Source organism: Oratosquilla oratoria, chromosome 14 (assembly GCF_046742065.1).
Source record: "Oratosquilla oratoria isolate Oo_2021 chromosome 14, ASM4674206v1, whole genome shotgun sequence".
NCBI lineage: Eukaryota > Metazoa > Arthropoda > Malacostraca > Stomatopoda > Squillidae > Oratosquilla > Oratosquilla oratoria.
This window is the reverse complement of record NC_134790.1, coordinates 35,173,619-35,193,618: the sequence shown is the minus strand read 5'-3', so window position 1 is coordinate 35,193,618 and position 20,000 is coordinate 35,173,619. Positions and strand designations below refer to the sequence as shown.

General features: G+C 42.5%; 1 protein-coding gene across 1 annotated transcript in view; it reads left to right on the top strand.

Annotated features, from left to right (window-relative positions):
- LOC143032841 (uncharacterized) overlaps window positions 1–20,000 on the top strand; it is an 826,304-nt gene that overhangs the window by 761,181 nt on the left and 45,123 nt on the right. The window contains exon 4 of the mRNA XM_076198001.1: window positions 19,252–19,896. Within this exon, the coding sequence (XP_076054116.1) occupies window positions 19,608–19,896 (289 nt within the window). The 5' untranslated portion in view covers window positions 19,252–19,607. The remainder of the gene's footprint in view (window positions 1–19,251; window positions 19,897–20,000) is intronic.

Sequence of the window (20,000 nt, the reverse complement as noted above, 5' to 3'; positions counted from 1 at the left end):
CCCGTCCCTTACCCGCCGGATTGACAGGAGAGGTGGGGGCACATTGTGAAGACATAATGCCTGTCACTCGTATTATGTAAACAGCAATCACGTGACCCATACGTCCGGAAGACCACATCATGTCACAAGAGAATGCGCCTCCGACTCCTTACGGGAGATGGGGGTGGGGGGGGTAGGGGAGAGGGGAGAGAAGCTGTTATTACCGGGGAGCTTGGTTCACTGGCAAGAAGACGGCGACGACTACCCTCCGGTTCAGTGGGTGGCCTTGTGGAACGCCATTTCTCTTCGTCGAACTTCGGAAGACCTTTCCGAAGTCGAAGGAGGAATTTCCTCTTTGTTTACGTTCTTCTTTTGTTACGTCGAAGTCGTTCTTGTGAACGGTGTACTCATCATGATATTACGATCATCTCCTTTGTCAATTTAGTTTCTCCTCGTTGGGTTTCGATGTGTGACCCTGCGGAGGATTTTTCTGGATCCCCCTGGGGCGGCGGCGAACACTTCCGCTGCTTCGGAGGGAGGGGAGGGGAGGGGGTATCCTCTACATTTTCCTCTTTTTTTTTTTCTTCTATTCCTCCTCCACCTTCTCCTCCGCCTCCTCCTCCGCCTCCCCCTCCTCCTCCTCCTCCTCCTCTTCTTCCTCCTACTCCTCCTCCTCCTCCTCCTCCTCTTCTTCCTTCTCCTCCTCCTCCTCCTCATTCTCCTGTTCCTTTTCCTCCTCCTCCTCCTCCTCCTCCTCTTCCTCCCCTCTTCCTCCTCCTTCCTCTTACTCCTTTTTCTACTCCTGCTCCTATTCCCCTCCTCCTTTTCCTATTCCTCCTCTTCCTTCTCTTTTTTTTCTCCTTATACTCCTCCATCTCCTCTTTCTCCTCCTCCTCACCTTCCTCCTTGTCCTCTTCATCATCCTCCCCTCCTCTTCCTCCACCACCTCCTCCTCTTCCTCCTCATCCTCCTTCTCCTTGTCTTTCTCTTCATCCTCCTCTCCCTCCTCTTCCTTTGCCACCTCCTTCACCTCTTCCTCCTCCAGCTTCGCCTCTTCCTCATTATTCTCCTCCTACTTGTCTCTCTCTTCATTCTTCTCCAACCTACTTATCTTACTACTCTCCTCCTCCTCCTCCTCCTCCTCCTCCTCCTCCTCCTCCTCCTTTTCCTCCTCCTCCTCCTTTTCCTCCTCCTTTTCCCCCTCGGCTTCCCCATTACCTCAACTTGACATGACACAACACAACATGACATGACACGGTCACTCTGGGAGCATCACCTCCCATCGCGTCCGTCACACGCGTCCGTCACACGCGTCATGTGACGGAAGGACAACAACCCTTCGTGGGTGTCAGCACCCACGTGGGTGTTGTGTCGTGTCAGCTGGTTTGCCGCCAGCTGGGGTGACCACCTTTGGGGCACTCTCAGCTGGTAGTAATGTTTGTTCTCATTATTGTATGTGGGATGGTTGTTGGCCCTTTATGTATTTGTTTTCGTTGTTTGTATGTAACCATAGGACTATATTACACCTCTGCAACTGCATAACTATATAGTAATATAATTACGCTCTCAGCCAAGGGATGCAGTAAGAATATACATATATATATATATATATATATATATATATATATATATATATATATATATATACATTATATATATATATATATATATATATATAGATAGATACATACATATATACATACATACGTACGTACGTACACACACACTACGGTTCATGTTGGTTTATTTGTGTTTGTAGTCATGATTAACGTTTGCAAATGGTCTATCTGAAATGGATGAATTAATTTGCATAATATTCAACCATACTCACTGTTGCCATGTGTGTGTAGGGGGGGAGGATAGGTTTGACACATTTTAGTGAAGAAACATCAATAGTCATACGGTTTGACACAGCTGCATGCCTCCATTGTAAACCTCGAGCACTTACCAGGACCCCGAGATGTTAGTCATCGATCCTGTTGGGGTTTTGGTACGCTGGCGGGAGTTTTGTCGCCTGGTCAGTGCGACCTAACGTGACCACGTCACATCTGGGTGATGTCACTAGGGCGGGACAAAGTGAGGGTCATGCGTAGTGCCACGTAATGGATCATGGAACCTCAAAAGATGCAACAAGCATTTACCGTTCATATACATGCATACATACATACATACATACATACATATACCAATGGCTTTCTCCCCCTTACAAGGGAGGAAGCCAAAGTCAAATGGCATAATTCCACTCCCACCCATTTCATCCCCACATACTCCACTCCCTCTTTTCTTGGTTCTTCCTGGATGACGGGTCATCCCTGCGTCTCGCCCACTGTCTTGGGTCAGATGCAATGCAGCAAAACACAGCACATACACAGCAAGGCCGCTTCATTTAATCGGCGAACCCCTTTCTCCGTCCCCTCATACAGAAAAAGAGAAGACGGGGAGAAATCCCTCCGGGCTGCGTCAATATTCCACACAGTATATATATATATATATATATATATATATATATATATATATATATATATATATATATATATATATATATAAATATATAATCATATCAAATCAGCCATCCTGAGTCCACTGCAAAACAAAGGCCTCTTTCATTGCTCTCTCGGTTGGTTTCCATCTAAAACTTGACTTGGTCTATTTGTAAGGATCTTGGAGAATACTTTATATACATTTGATATCAAGCTAATCGGTCGGTAGTTACTAATGTCCTACTGGTCTCCTTTTTTATGAAGCAAAACCACTATAGCATTGCACCGCGATTCAGGAACGCTTTCTTGACGTAAGCACTGGTTCTACAACTGAGCTAACTTAATATGAACTTCTTTCCTTGCATCTTTCAAAAGATCTATCGATATACCATCTTCCCCGGGTGCTTTTCCTCGTTTCATATATTTTAGAGCAAATTATATTTCTTCATTTGTAATCTCTTGTACACTACTAGCGTCTACAGATGAATTTACTGACTCAGCTACTACTCTTTTTACCATTCTGTCTCTGCATTTAATGATTTCTCTATTTCTATATTTCAAACATATCATTTGCTGTCTTCCTAAAGCATGTCTGCGCTCGGTCCCTTTAATACTTTTACCTTTCCGAATAGTTTCCTCTATTTCATCCATGTTTCTCTTTCTTCTCTCTGATAGCTGCCTTTTGTTGATAAGCTTGTTTAGTTTTACTCTTTCTATTTCGTCTCTCCTGCTTTTAATCTGCATGGTCCTTCTTCTTTTAATTAGGTCATTTGTAGCTTTGGAGTATTTGTTTTCTCTAATACTTTTTGTACTTCCTACTTTCTCTGCTAATTCCCTAATGATATTCACTAAATTGAAATTCATATCTTCGACGGTGTTCTCGTTAGTTTTTAGAGCTTCGAACCTATTTTTCTTTCTTAAAACTAGTTTATTTCTCTCGGCTCTGAAATTGAATTTAGCTGGGCAACCCACCATTCTATGGTCACTACCTATGTTCCTCTTATCTCCTAATATGAAGTCTACTTCGGTCTTTGTTGTTTCATTTGGACTTCTCCGGGTCCATTTACGATCTATACGCTTTTGGAAGAAAGTGTTCATTATCCTCATGTAGTTCTCTGCAAAATTTACTAACATCTCGCCTGTGTCATTTCTTTCACCTACTCCAAACTTCCCAATGCACGACTCATCTTCCATCTTCTTCCCCACTTTAGCATTAAAGTCGCCTCTTACCAACGTGTACTTACTTTTTTCTTGATCTATTACCTGACTTGAATCATCATAGAAGGACTCAATTTCATCGTCTGAACTATGTGAAGTTGGTGCATAAACCTGAACTATTTTTAGAGTGTACCTTTTACATAGTCTAATCACAGTCCAAGTTCCCCTGTCTGACAAACTACTGAATTTGACTACGTTACCAGCAACCTTTCGGTTTATCAAGAATCCTACTCCACTAGATCTTTCTTTGTCCTTACCTCTATAGTAGAACAGGTGGTGACATCTTGTAACTGTATCAGCTTTTCTTCCGCTCTTTGGACTTCACTCAGTCCCACGATGCCCCATTGATGTTGTCTAGTTCTTCCATTAAACTATTCAGGCAGTGGTCTTCTGTGAGGGTTCTTACGCTGTAGGTATAGATCTTCATTTTCTTCATGTTGTTTAATCTCCAAGACTTGGATCTGCGTGGACCGTGCTTACTCACATTCGGTGCCCCACTGCCCGTAAGCACACGATGCAATGCGGTTGGACCTTTAGGAGACGATGACCCAATAGGAACGCCCGTTTTTCTTTTGGTTGTGCAATTCATTTGGATATGAATGAATTTTGGCAGTAATCTCACCTCTCTGCCAACTGGTTTCTGGTGAGATATTTCTCTGGTATCATATTATTCATTATATTCTATGGAGCCATATATATCTATAGGGTGCCCAATGGTCTACGCCGTCGTTATGATGGTACCGCATATATCGCCATCGGCGACGTACCACTTAGCAGTGGGTTTTACAAAACCTGTTCGATATGGGTGACTCTGTAGAGATTTCCTCTATATCGACATAGTTTTTTTTTATCATTAAGATTCTCAAACTTATCATATATATATATATATAAATATATATATAAATATATATATTTATATATATATATACATACATATGATATATGTATGATATACATACATGTATGATATACATACATGTATGATATACATATATATATATATATATATATATATATATACATGTGTGTGTATGTGTGTATACACGTGATACGCGTGTGTTTACGTTTATGTGTATTTACTTGTTTGCGTTAACCTAGCTAGTGTACAGGACAAGAGTTATGCTCATAGTATCCCGTATCTGTGTTCCCAATAGTCAATTCTGACCTTAAAGTGTGTGTGTGTGTGTGTGTGTGTGTGTGTGTGTGTGTGTGTGTGTGTGTGTGTGTGTGTGTGTGTGTGTGATTCTTGGTCTTTGGATCACGGGTTGGACTCGTGATCGACAGCTATTTCCCTCCCGGAAGAGAGCTCAGAGCTCGTATGACCGATCTTTGGGTAATGCTGTGACCTTACACGCACACACACACACCCAACTCCCCGCCCATGAGAGTTAGAGTAACGACTCGAAGCGCAGCGATACTGAAATTATTTCAGCCCTGGGCAGGATTCGAACCCGGACCGCCGCAGTGACAGTCCGGGACTCTACCAACCGCGCCACCGAGTCGTGTGTGTGTGTGTGTGTGTGTGTGTGTGTGTGTGTGTGTGTGTGTGTGTGTGTGTGTGTGTGTGTGTGTGTGTGTGTGTGTGTGTGTGTGTGTGTGTGTGTGTGTAAGTTTATACGCACACGCAGGTATTGACCCAGGGATAAAGGTAGCTTCATTGAAGAAGACATTCTCATGGTGCAGACCTTAAAAGAGGAGGAGGAGGAGGGGGTGGGGGCCGTCTGTGGCTTAGCACTTCTGCGCCATCCGGCCTCCCTCTCACCACAACTCCTCAGCCATGAATAGTGAAGGATGGTGAATAATGAGAGATGGTGAATAGAGGTGATGGTGGGATATGGTGTACGGTGGAAATCGAGGTGGAGATGGTGAGTCATTGTGAGTGATAGAGATGAAAAAGGTGAGTTATGGTGAATGCTGGAGGTAGTAGAGAGGATAGTGAATATAGTGAATGGTATATAGTAGTAGTGGGGATGGTAAGTGATAGTGAATGTCCGAGATAGTGGTGGGTATGGTAACTCATAGATTTATGGATTTAGTGGTAGGAATACGTAGAACGTCGGTAGCAGAGGAGAGGATTCATCAAGGTAAAAGAGAGAGAAAGAGAGAGGGAGGGAGAGAGAGAGAGAGAGAGAGAGAAAGAGCAATGAGCACCCAAAAAAAAAAAATCAGCTGCTGAGGATGAAGAAGGAGGAGGAGGAGGAAGAGGAGGAGGAGGAGGATGGAAGAGGACCTGAAGGGGTCAAGTGAGTCGTCCCTCCGGCTCGCCCCTTCCCGCGCCGACCTGACGTGGGCTTCTTCTCGTACCGCAGGGCACGCCCACGCCCATCCCACCCTCTGACCCGCCGAAAACCTTCCACATGTCTCAATCCCTCGTTGACCCTTGGCCGAGACCAGTGGGGGGGTGGGGTGGTCACGTCATCGATATTCGACTCAGTTCGACCTAGCTCGACCCTGAAGAATCTTTCCTAACCATAGTACTCAGAGCTGAACCCATATTCTCTCCCCAACTGTACTTGTACATAGGCGTTTGCTAAATCCACGTATAGGGTACTAACTATGTTTTGTGTAGTCACTGCTTTAGGGATTTTAGTAACATTCCTACGGACCAGAGTCACGCAGGTTCTTTTATGAGTGGAGGCTAATCCCCCACTCTTTTACTTTTTATTATTATTATTATTATTATTATTATTATTATTATTATTATTATTATTATTATTTATATATATATATATATATATATATGTATATATTCTAGTATCCCTTCTCTCTACTGTTACCCTCATTAAATATCCCCTATTAATACCTCTATGACTCTACCTTTTCAATACAATATTGTCCCCAAGGATAGAAACGCTTGTTGTTGACGATGAGTTTACTGAACTTATACGAGCTCATGTACTTTTAATCAATGCTTATTTACACACACACACACGCACACACACACACGTAAGATATAATTAGGTAAGATACAACTAGGTAACTACACACGTACACACACACACACACGCACACACATACATACACACCCACACACACACACACACACACACATACACACACACACACACACACACACACACACACACACACAAACGGCTTGACGACGCAGTTCGAATCCCGCCTTTGGCTGAAAGAATTTCAGTATCGTTGCGCTGCGAGCCGTTACTCCAACTCTCGTGGGAGGGGAGTTGGGTGTGTGTGTAAGGTCACAGCATTACCCATAGATCGGTCATACATAAGCTGTAAGCTTTCATCCGGGAGGGTAATAGCTGTCGATCATGAGTCCAACACGTGATCCAAGACAATGGTGAATCACACACACACACACACACACACACACACACACACACACACACACACACACACACACACACACACATATATATATATATATATATATATATATATATATATATATATATATATATGTGTGTGTGCACATAAAGAGGAGGCTTGGAGATATATGAACATGGAATGATATAAGAGTGGCTTTTGTTCAGCAGTGGACTCGGAACGGCTGATCGATTGATTGATATACCAAAGTATACTCTCAACCGTTTCTTGTCCATGATTAAAGAAATAGATAAATGAATTTTAAAAATCCCCAACACTCCCACTCCCTTTCTCCACGCCCGCACTCCCACCAACCACTACGAGTATCTCCTCCCTCCATTCTTGTACTCCTCATTACTCCTCCGATTCCCATTGTCCTCCCAGGATACCTACAGCTCCCATCCATACCTCGGACCTGCACCTGACCCGGTGGGGGATTTAGAAGGAGATTGAGGTCTGCAGGGGTTGGTAGTGGGAGGATTTAAGGCCACGGGGGGAGGGGGGAGGGGGAGGGGGAGGGGGGAGAAGGAGAGGGAAAGGGTGGCAGGGGGGAGACGAATGAGAGTTTGATGAAATGATGGAGAAAGAAGGTCGAGAGAAAAGAAACCAGATTATCTTCTTATTAGTGTGCGTGTGTTTAAATTTGTGTGTGCGTGTATTTACATAATTGTAGTATACAAAAAAGGAGCAACATTCGTGGGGTCCTCTCTCATTCCAATTTACCATATCAAGCTTGAAATTCATGTATGGTACCAACGTGTTCCGTATGTGTGTGTGTATGTGTGTGTGTGTGTGTGTGTGTGTGTGTGTGTGTGTGTGTGTGTGTGTCTGCGTGTATTTACATAATTGTAGTATACAGGAAAGGAGTAACGCTCGTGGGGTCCTGTTTCACTCCAGTGTACCATAACTAGCTTCAGATTCATGTATGGTTCCAACTTGTTCTGTATATGTATATATATATATATATATATATATATATATATATATATGTGTGTGTGTGTGTGTGTGTGTGTGTGTGTGTGTGTGTGTGTGTGTGTGTGTGTGTGTGTGTGTTTCCCTGTGTGGACATGTGTTATAGTGTAGTAGTGCACTACAACCATCCAATATATATATATATATATATATAATATATATATATATACATATATATATATATATATATATATGTAGATATATGTATATATATATATATATGTATATATATATATATATATATATATACATATATGTATATATATATTGTCTCACCGAGAATCCACAAGTGTCAGGATCTCTTATTTATTCATTAATTTGTTCATTCATTTATTTAATTGTTTGTATATTTGCTTATCTACTTATTGAGACCCTCTGACAGGTTGACGTGAGTGGGAATAAGAAACTCAGGAGCTCAAGTCTGAGTTTATTCCTGACTAGTTTCGCAGATATATGTTCTTTTCAAATTATTGTCACTTATTTATTTATTTATTCAGTCATATATTTATTTATTTAGTTGTTTATGTACCTATTTATTCATTCATTATTCTTATGAATACTACGAAATGATAATGTAGTGGATAGAGCGGCTGGATTATTTTGTAATAGATAAATAAATAGATAGATAGATAAATGAATAAATGAATAAACAAATAAATAAAAATGGGTTTTTAACCAAGGTAAGTGGGTTTCCTCTCCATAGAGTAGGGGATTGTTTAGACTCAAACAGGTGAACTACGTATTGATCTATCAACAAACTGCAGTCCTACAGATTCAACAATCTACATAACTTAAGTGTCAGAGTAAGTTAACAATAAATACAAGCAGTAAACTTCACGAAGATTAACTCAACAATAAAGATAAACAAGAGTGAAGGAGGGGGAGGGGGAGGAGGCTAGTTGGTATTCTGACATATATTGAAGAGGGTGTAAGGGGTGGGGGGGAGGTTTTAGGGTCTGGGGGGAAATAACTTAGGGGGCAAAGGAGGTTGAGAACCAATCACTAACGCAAACGTATTCTTGGATCCAACACTGATCGTTGGTGCACCTCGCTGTCAACACTCACCTGACCTGTTCGTGACCGTCCCCAGGTCGGTTGGAGGGTGGAAATTGGAGGAGGGAGACGGGGGAGGGAGGGTTGGTCACCGGAGACTCAGGTTTGACAACAGCGAACGTCAGTGACAACGTTGGTAGAAGAATTTGTCTTTGTAGTATGTGGACTGGAACGAGATATTGAGATTTTCATATTACTCTATTTTATTTTATTTTATTCGTTATATATATATATATATATATATATACATATAGATATACATGTATATATATACATATATATAGTATATATGTATATATATATATATATATATATATATATGTGTGTGTGTGTGTGTGTGTGTGTGTGTGTGTGTGTGTGTGTGTGTGTGTGTGTGTGTGTGTGTGTGTGTGTGTGTGTGATTCACCATGGTGTTGGATCACGTGTTGGACTCGTGATCGACAGCTATTACCCTCCCGGAAGAGAGCTCAGAGCTCATATATTACCGATCTATGGCTAATGCATGACCTTACACGCACACACACCCCTAACTCCCCGCACATGAGTTGGAGGAACGACTCGCAGTTTAGCGATACTGAAATTATTTCAGCCCTGGGCGGGATTCGAACCCGGACCGCCGTAGTGGCATATATATATATATATATATATGTATATATATATATATATATATATATATATATATGTATATATATACTTATGTATATGCACGTAGGTAATATATTATATTTTTTCTTTTCTTAATCTCACCCTATCACTTTTTTTATCCTTTTTTTTAAGATGTGCAAAATGTAAACTGTTAAAAATTGATATACGAAGCAATGAATATTATAGATATATCTGAGGGGGACAGGAGGGGAAAATATAGATATAAACAAAGTAAAAAAAAAAAAACATGAAAGAAAAACTTCATTAACTCAGGAATTCAATGACTGATTTCTGTTATAGAAAACGTGTTGAACTAATTAAGAGTGAACAATAATAAAGAAAAACTTAGCAATGTAATAAAAAATTCTGCCCCATGAACTCGCTTTTTTTCCATTTTTTTTTTTTTTTTCCGAGAGAGACGCATATTTGAGAATCCAAAATAGAACAGAATTTTTCTGAAGTCTTCCTTGTAACCTTTGATCATGAATTTTTCTTTTGAACTTTTGTGATCGAAAGTAAAAATTACTTTTTTGATGGTGAGAAGTATAAGAGGCTAGTAAATGAGTGGGATAATAATGATAACGATAATGATAATAGTAATAATAATAAAATCAACGACGATTATGATAGTAATAGTAATATAATAATGATAGTAATAATAATAATGATATAGTAATATGATAGAAAATAATTATAATAATGATAATGATAATAATGATGATAATATCATAATAATAATAATAATGATGATGATGATGATGATGATGATATGATGATAATAATAATGAAAATAATAATAATAATAATTATAATGATAATACATGCATATATCAAGGGCTTTCTCCCCCATCAGATACTTCACTCCCATTCACCATCCTACTCTCCCTCTTTTCTTGGCTCCTCCTGGATGACGGGTCATCCCTGCATCTCGCCCACTACCCTGGGTCAGAAGCAATGCAGCAAGACACAACACATCCACAGCAAGGCCGCTTCATTTAATTAGCGACCCCTCCCCTCTCCGTCCCCTCATTGAGAAAAAGAGAAGACGGGGAGAAGTCCCTTCGGGCTACGTCAAAATATCATTCACACATACTCCCTCACCCCCCACCATCCCCCACTCACTCCCATGCATCACACCATCATCCATACACAACCATTCTCCAGCCACCCCTATCTTCTGTCTTCTCCCGTCCTTCTTCAACAGACACCATCCTTTTTCCCAATACCTCTTTTACCCCATCCATCCATCTCATTCTAGGGCGCCCCCTCATATTCACTCCCTCCACCTCTGCCTTCCATACCTTTTTTATCTTCCTTCACTCATTCTCCCCATGTGTCCAAACCATCCCAATACTCTTTTATCAACCCTATCTCCCAACTCCCTCTTTACCCCCGCTCTCCTCACCCCCCTCATTTCTCACTCTATCCAGACTAGTAACCCCTACCATACTTCTCAGTCATTTCATATCAAACATATCTAAACTCTTCATCTCTTCCTCTCCCATGTTCCATGTTTCTGCCCCCATACAGTGCTGTCGGCACAGTCACCCCTTCTTACAATCTCCTTTTAGCATCCATTCCCAAATATATATTTCTCATTACACTTTTTAATTCCCAAGGCATTTACTTGCTTCTCTCAATCTACATTCTACCTCCACCTCCATTCCTCCCTTTCCCGCCACATTCACCCCCACCCCAAGTATTTAAAGATATCCACTTCAACCAGTCTTTCTCCCTTAATACTTACTTCCAATTTGGTGCCATCCTCTCCCGTTGTACATCTCATCACCATTCTTTCACCCACATCTTAAACTTCCTTCTTTCACACACCTTCCCAAACTCCGTCACTAACTTCCTGTATCCCTCCTCTGATCCTGCTACAAGCGCAGTGTCGTCTGCAAATAACAACTAGCTTATCTCCCATTTTTCTCCATTTTCTTTAACCATCTCCAATCCCCGGCCCATTACCTTTGCATTTACCTCTCGCACCACCCCACCCATGTATAAATTGAACAGCCAAGGCGACATGACACATCTTTGGCGAAGTCCCACCTTTACCTCAAACCACTCACTCTCTCCATTCCTAACACTAACACAGGCTCTACTACTCTCACAAAAACTCTTGACTGCTCCCAATAGCATTCATCCAATTCCATATACCTGCAGCACCTCCTACAGTACCCTCCTATCCACCCTATCACAAGCCCCCTCCAAATCACCAAAGGTCAAAAAAGCATCCTTACCCCCTCCCAAAACCCCCTCACACATCTGTCTCACCATAAAAATCCGATCCACACAACCCCTACCTGTCCCAAACCCACACTGTTCATCACCAATTACTCCCTCTGTTCCTCTTGTAATCCTCTCAATCAAAACCCTCCCCTAAGCCTTCCCAACTACACTCAACAAACTGATCCCTCTGAAACTACCATACTCACATCTGGCCCCCTCCCCCCTGCAAAGCGGAACCACACATGCACTTCTGTCCTCCGGCACTCTACCCTCTTTTAGACAAATATCAAACAACCTCACCAGCTAGTCCACCATCACTGTACTTCCCTTTTTCAGACACTCCGCACGACACCTATCCAACCCAGACGCCCCACCCAGCTCTTATCATTTCAACAAGCGCTTTCACCTCATCTTTTTTCATTTCTTCATTAATTACTGTCATTTTCCTAGCGCTTCCCACTGCAACTACCTTTCCCTCCGTATCCCACCTCACACCTAACAACTTCCCAAAATAGTCTGCCCATCCTCCTCTCACCACCGTCTCCTCCATCATGACCTCTCCACCAGCACCCCAACTCCCTCCCCTCCACCCAACTCGCCTCCCTTCCCTCAACTTCCTTCAAAAACATCGTTCCATTACCTTCAAAACCCTTTGTCACACTCCCACCCCACTTCACATCTCGAGTCTCACTGACTGGAAATCCGTACCCCCAGAGTAACCGGCAACCGTCCTCAGACCCTTCCTGGATAGATCTTTCTGGAAAGAAACGTTGGATTTTGTGTATACATTTTCATACCACCGGCCAACAGGAGAGGAAGAATAGTGGCGGTTATCAGCTCTATGTGAAAAGTGAGGAGGATAATTGAAGAGCATAGAGATCTTGGGCCTGATGAACTTTGTTAACTTTGAGTGGAATCGTTGTCAATATGCAAAATATTTATCCTGTGATTATTATTCTATATTTTGTTCAGTATTTCGGTTGTGAAAATAGAATAGTAGTCAACTTTGTTAACTTTGAGTGGAATCGGTGTCAACATGCAAAATATTTATCACGTGATTATCATTTAATATTTTGTTCAGTATTTTGGTTGCGAAAATAGAATAGTAGTTGCATATGGAAAGTGTGTATTTGCGTGTGTGCGTGTGTGTGTGTGTGTGTGTGTGTGTGTGTGTGTGTGTGTGTGTGTGTGTTTGTGTATGTTTGTGTTTGTATACGTGTGTGTTTGTATGTGTGAGTATGTGTGTTTGTATGTGTGTGTGTGCGTGTGTATGTATACAAATGGGTTTCCTTTGGTTGAATTCAATCACATTACGGCAGCCAGAACAAATGTGGCCATTAACAGTGAAGGTTGTGGTGGCGAGACTCGTACGCCAGGAGGCACTGAGTAGCTGCGGCCGAATCTGCCACCTTTGCCCTGTTATGCGGTTTAGGGACTTTTAGGACAGGTAGTCTCTGCTGGGAATCAACAGGAGTGCGGGATTCGAACGCACCATTAAACGAATATGAGACCACCACGCTTCCGATGACGCCAGGGGCAGGGATTAACAATAACAAAATATATAAAGGAGGTCATTGCGCTGGAAGAGCTAACGAGTGTCTAGCTCGAAGACAAGAATCTTCTTCGACGAAGTCTTTCAGAAGCCCCAAAGAGCCTTCCAGCTCAAGTCATGTTCTTGCAGAAGAGTTCGCCGAAGACACAAACTGACTTCAACCCAGAAGCTTCTCAAAGATGCCAGCAGGAGGGTTCCGACCAGAAAGTCTTTTTTTTCAAAGACGCAAACCAAGCACTCTAATCATTGGTCAACCACATCCTCCCAAGAGAGAAAGAGAGAAAGAGAGCGAGAGATCAAATTCAAGAGGTCGAGAGCTCTTTCTTTCGCCAGATGTTGTCACACCGTCAATTTCTTCGTTTAACGTAAGAAGAGGTTTACACGGTCTAACCCCCCCTAAAGGAATGTGTAACGACACACCTTCCTCCTCTCCCACCTCCTCTTCTTCCTCCTCATTTCCCTCTTCCTCCTCTCCCACCTCCCTCCTCCTCTCCTTCGTCCTCCTTTTCCTCTTCCTTCTCTTTTTCCTCCTCCTTCATCGATAACCAGCGCTTCTATCCTTGGGGACAATACCGCGCATAAGTGGTGGAGTCGCAGAAATGGCAAAGGAGAGATCTGAAGGAGTATTTATATATATATATACATATATATATATATATATATATATATATATGTTTATATATACATATTTATATATATATATATACATATATATATATTTTTTTTTTTTTCTTTTTCTTTTTTCTTTTTTTGAGCATTAGTCTCCAGTCATAAAAGAATGCTGCGTGACTCTGGTCCGTAGGGATGTCACCGAAGTCCCCCTTAACTATGTTAGCATGTCGGAAATCGAGTGAAAATGGAGGACCGTGTTATGTCAATGACCTGGAAGTGGGCTACATACTTTACATGTATATATGTATGTATGCATCTGTGTCACTGACTTTTGTCCGCATTTCTCCGTTCTTCAGCCCGTGTCCATTCCCGCATGACGTTTTCCGCCCGAAAGCGGGTCACCTACTTTACATATGTATGCAAATGGGTCACTTAATATTGTCCTCGTTTTTGGGTTTTCCTTCCTGCAGTCACTCCTAACCTACACACCCAACTCCTTCTCGGTATTCGGAAATTTTCTCAATATGACCATCTGTTCACAAAGTACAGCTGGAGGAGTAAAGAGGGTCAGTGTGGCCAGCTGTCGCCCTAGAAGTCTTCGGTTCGAGTCCTGTTCAGTCCTCGTTCTCAACGTGACCATCTGTTCACATCAACCATATGTTCACGAAGTAAAGCTGGAAGAGTGAAGAGGGTCAGTGTGGCCAGCTGTCGCCCTAGAAGTCTTCGGTTCGAGTCCTGTTCAGTCCTCTCTCTCAACGTGACCACCTGTTCACAACAACCATATGTTCACGAAGTACAGGTGGAAGAGCGAAGAGGGTCAGTGTGGCTAGCTGTCATCCTTGAAGTCTTCGGTTCGAGTCCTGTTTAACCCTCGTTCTCAACGTGACCATCTGTTCACAACAACCATATTTTAACGAAGTACAGCTGGAAGAGCGAAGGGGGTCAGTGTGGCCAGCTGGCATCCTTGAAGTATTCGGTTCGAGTCCTGTTCAGTCCTCGTTCTCAACGTGACCATCTGTTCACAACAACCATATGTTCACGAAGTACAGCTGGAAGAGTGAAGAGGGTCAGTGTGGTCAGGTTGCATCCTTGAAGTCTTCGGTTCGAGTCCTGTTCAGTCAATTTCCTGCGAAGGGTTCTCTCCTTCAAAACCCTACTCCTCATTCTTGTACGCTGGTGGTGTCATCGGTAGCGTGCTGGTCTCGTATTCGCTTGTAGTTGTAGGTTCGAATCTCGCACTCCTCTCCGATTCCCAGCAGTGACTGTGTGTTATCTGCCCCAGCAGTCCTCAATGCGCATAATAGGGAAAAGGTGACGACTTCGGCCGCAACTACTTAGCGCCCCCTGGCGTAGGCTCCTCACCCTATTCCTGTCTTAGGAACGGAGTTTCCCTTTGTACTTAACCTAACCCAACCCAACTCAACCTAACCTAACCTATCTCCAACTGATTCTTGATGTGAAACAGTCATGACCTAGTAGGAACCCTGGATAGCATTTTTTAACCAAAGAAATGTCAATATTAACAGGATTTTTTCAGTTTTCAATTTCAGTTTCTATTTCATAAAAAAGAGGACGGAAAGTTTCTTAGATATTACAAAAACAGACATCAATAATTACAGGATTTTTTCAGTTTCAGTTAAAAAAAGAAAGTACATGGTATTTCTTAAGCATAACACCAGTAATATATATCTATATATATATATATATATATATATATATATATATATATAAATATATATATATATATAGATATGTTTGTATGTATATATATATATATAAAACAAGGTGTTCTTTATGTGGAATGTGGCCCAGTGGGCCGTCTCTGGCCCACATGGATTATGTTCCATTGGCCCACTAGTGAGCCATGCCCAGAGAGTTTCTTGCGTTAGTTCGTGTTAGATGGGGTGGGAGAGGAAATGGTAGTTTTAGTAGTACGAGTAGTTGTAGTAGTTTGTTGTGGTAGTCCTGTAAATATTTCAATTTCTCATGATGAGTACGGTTGTTTTGGCGAAGTTGGAGCAACACGAATACAGGTAGTGCGAGAGGTAGTTGTTGTTCTTCTTGCGGCACGAGAAAATTGGGACTAACGGTAATTGCAGTTATTAGTTGTTATGTTATAGGTTATGGGGGAACTGGGGAATTGCAGTGCTAGTAGTTGTAGTTCTTGTTGCAGGTTATGGTAGTTTCATTCTGGCGGTGGTAGTCTGGAGGATAACGGTTCTGGTGGTGGTGATGGTTCTGGTGGTGGTGGTGGTGGTTGTGAGAGTGGTGGTGCGTGGTGTATGTATATACATATGCACGTATATGCACATACAGACGTGTGTATGTGTACATATGTTTATGTATATGCGCATGTGATACATGTATAGTCATTTGTACATGTATATGTGGAGGTACTCTTTTCGTATATGTATTTATATATGTGCAGGTGCTATTTGTATGTGTATATGTATATATGTGCATGTGCTACTTGTATATGTTTATATACATGTGCAAGTGTTATATGCATATGTATTGTACATGTGCAGGTGCTACTTGTAGTATATGTATATGTACATGTGACGGTTGAGCGGTTGGAATGCACGACACTGGGCCGGAACTCTGCCCCGGACATCCAGGAGCCCTCCCTAGAGCAGTAATGACTTAATTAATCTCCCCAAAGATACCCGAGAAATCCACCACCCTGGCCTCGGTCTGAGCAGTCTGTCTTTGTTATGGGAGGGGGGTCACCGTAATACAATGCACTGGAGACACGGTGGTAGTAATTGAGGTAGTGGTAGTGTTAGTGGTAGTAGTAGTGTTAGTGGGGTTGCCAGTGTTAGTATGGTGTTGTTAATGTTAGTGTTGTTAATATTACTTCTGTTAGCGTTAGTGTTCGTGGTGACTTAATGACCGAAGACGTGTTTAACATAGACTGTACCAGACTAGTAGAGGAACCGTCCACGTCCCACGGCACTCCACTCTCATGGAGGGGCAAGTGTGGAGGATTGGATAAAAGGGAGGTACCAGGTAATGTGGCGAGACGGAGGGTAATAATAAGGGCGCGGGATGGAGGGTAGTGGGTAAGAAAAGTGGAGGAGGGCGTGTGGAGGAGAGCATAGCGGTACTTTGTGGAAGAACTTGTCAACCACATTGTGGTTAAGACGTTCACCCTTGGGGGAGATGGAGGATGGAAGAGGGATGGAAGGTGGAGGAAGTGAGGGATGGAGGATGGAGGAAGGGAGGAATGGAAGGTGGAGGGAGGGAGGAAGAGGTGGAGGATGGAGAAAGTGAGAGATGGAGGGAGGAAGGAAGGGATGGAGGATGGATGGAGGGAGGGAGGGGTGGAGGAAGGAGGGATGGGTGGAGGAAGGATGGATGGGTGGAGGAAGGAGGGAGAGAAGGATGAAGGATGGAGGGAGGGATAAAGAATGGAGGAACGTGGAGTATCGTATAGAAGAAACGAATGGAGATAATTGAGAGAAAAGAGGTCAGTTGATGGTGGAGTTTTGTCATCAATAACCAGCGCTTCTATCCTTAGGAACGATAGCTTACCGAAGAGATGGAGTCATAGAGGAGGTGGTCAAGGAGGGATTGATGAAGGGGAGAAAATGGAGTGATGGTAGAAGTTGAAAGTGATCAATGATGGTGGTGGTAGAGGTGGTGGTGGAGGTTGAGAGGTGGTGGAGATTGTAGAGGTGATGGTGGTAGAGGTGGTTGTGGTAGAGGTGATGGTGATAAAGATGGTGGTAGTGGTAGAGGTAGATGGTGGTGGAGGTGGTAGAGGTAATGGTGGTTGTGGTGGTAAAGGTGGTGGTAGTGGTAGAGGTGGTGATAGTAGTAGAGGTGGTGGTAGTGGTAGAGGTGATGGTGGTGGTAGAGGTGGTGGTGGTCGTAGAGGTTATGATGGTGGTGGTAAAGGTTGTGATGGTAGAGGTGGTGGTGTAGTGGTAGAGATAGTAGTTGAGGTGGGCGGTGGGGGTAGAGTTGGGTGGTGGTGGTAGAGGGTGTGGTGGTTATGATAGAGGTGGAGGTAGTGATGATGGGAATGGTAGCAGTGATGGTTGGTGGTGATGATGGGGGTGGCGGTGTTAGTGGTGGTGGTTGTGGTGAAGAGGAACTTATATGTGAAAATGGTGTCATGATTTTTTTTTTACGCCCGGAGTGTGCAACAAGACCTCAAAGAGAGAGAAACGTTAATTGTTCTTCGTCTGGGCCTCAAGTTCGAGTCCGTCGACCTCCGAGTTCGGGAAACCCGTTAGGTAATACTCGAATACGTCCCCAATCATTTCCAAACTCCATCAACTAAGTGGGCATTCCTTTAAAAATAATAAACGAGAATAAGCAAATAAATACATAAAAACTAAATAAAAATAAAACTGACAAATATACCCGAAACAAACAGTCCAAAATTGTCTCTGACGTAATTGTCATATTTCATATAGTGCTACCGAAACTGCAAGAACGGGGATCCTGCATGGGTCTTGCAAAGCTCACTACTCTATGAATGAAGACCTTCCCGGAGGATAACATTACAACCAAGTCTTGGGTTTGAAAATATTCAGTAATTGTATAATCTTAGGGTGAATCTGGATTCAGACTTCAGATTTCAGGCTTTGACCTTGAACTCCTGATGGATGTCAAGAAAACATTCTTGTGGCCTGCGTGTATGTTTCTTGTCTTGTTTTGCTTTTATATATATATTCTGCGGTCGTATATTTGTATGCCAAGTTGTCCGTGTACTGACCAGTGTATGTCACTTAGTATTGTTTTAGTTTTCTATTCTTTCATTCAAGGACATGAATAACTTATAAATTATGTATATATATATATATATATATATATATATATATATATATATATATATATATATATATATATATCTGATTAGTTAAGTACTAAAACGTCAACTGTATTATATTACTGAGTTCCACAATTTTAGAAACTATATTAGATGAAGGTCACTGTACAATAAAATGACAGCATCTTATTCGTACTTTTGAGTCGATTTTTGGCTCAGACTATCTTCGAAATGTTTCGCTAAGTATATCTCAAGTGAAATGAAACAATAGAATTGAAAATGAAATGTTGCGTTTCAGAGTACTCGTGTGTTAGAATTGTGTACTATTTACCGTTTCAAATGTTTTCAGTCTCAATGTGTTGTTGTTTACTAACGAAATGTCTTTTTCCCTACAGGAGTGACTGGCGTTCGACCTCCCACCACGCGCGCTCAGCTACAACTACATAGCAGAGCTGCAGAGGGAGGGAACAACTAAGCGAGAATAACCTCCCATCTGGCGGACGAATCTTGAACTACAACTATAGGCCCAGAGAAACAACACCTTTTCATCGTTATAGAACCGTGTCAGGTGTTTGTTAGTTACCAGACACTTCCGTGAACGTTAGATGATATTTATGGGTACTTGTTGGAAAGACTATTTGGAGAAATAATACATTTTTCGAAGAAAAAAGAGCGACGAATCGCGGAGAGGCCTAGGGTTGAGTAAGCGATCGGTGCGGCTGGGCCAATCAGCGCGCAGCTTTCGTCCAACATGTCTGCCGTTATCCCTGACCTTCTCCTGTGGGACCAGTCGTTCAACAGCTCGTGTGGAGGGAAGATGGATTGCGATTCGCTCTACGAGTTGGGCCCCCCGCCCGATATGATTTTAAACATTCCGCCGCCGCCCATCCCTCCCTTCATGGAGGAGTTTGTGGCAAGATTGGCGGCCGAAGGGATTGATATACACGCCGGGAGTGAGAGTACAGAAGAAGAACCCAAATGTAACCTTTGCCAGTGGGCAAAGGGGAATGGAGTTGGATATGTGGAACTACCACAGAAAGGTGAGTTTTCCCACTCCCTGCCTTATATCTCGTTGAAGTGGGAATGGGCTATTCGTGGTTCTGCAAATGTTTTGGACAACCGCCTGCCTCGCAGATTGTCGAAT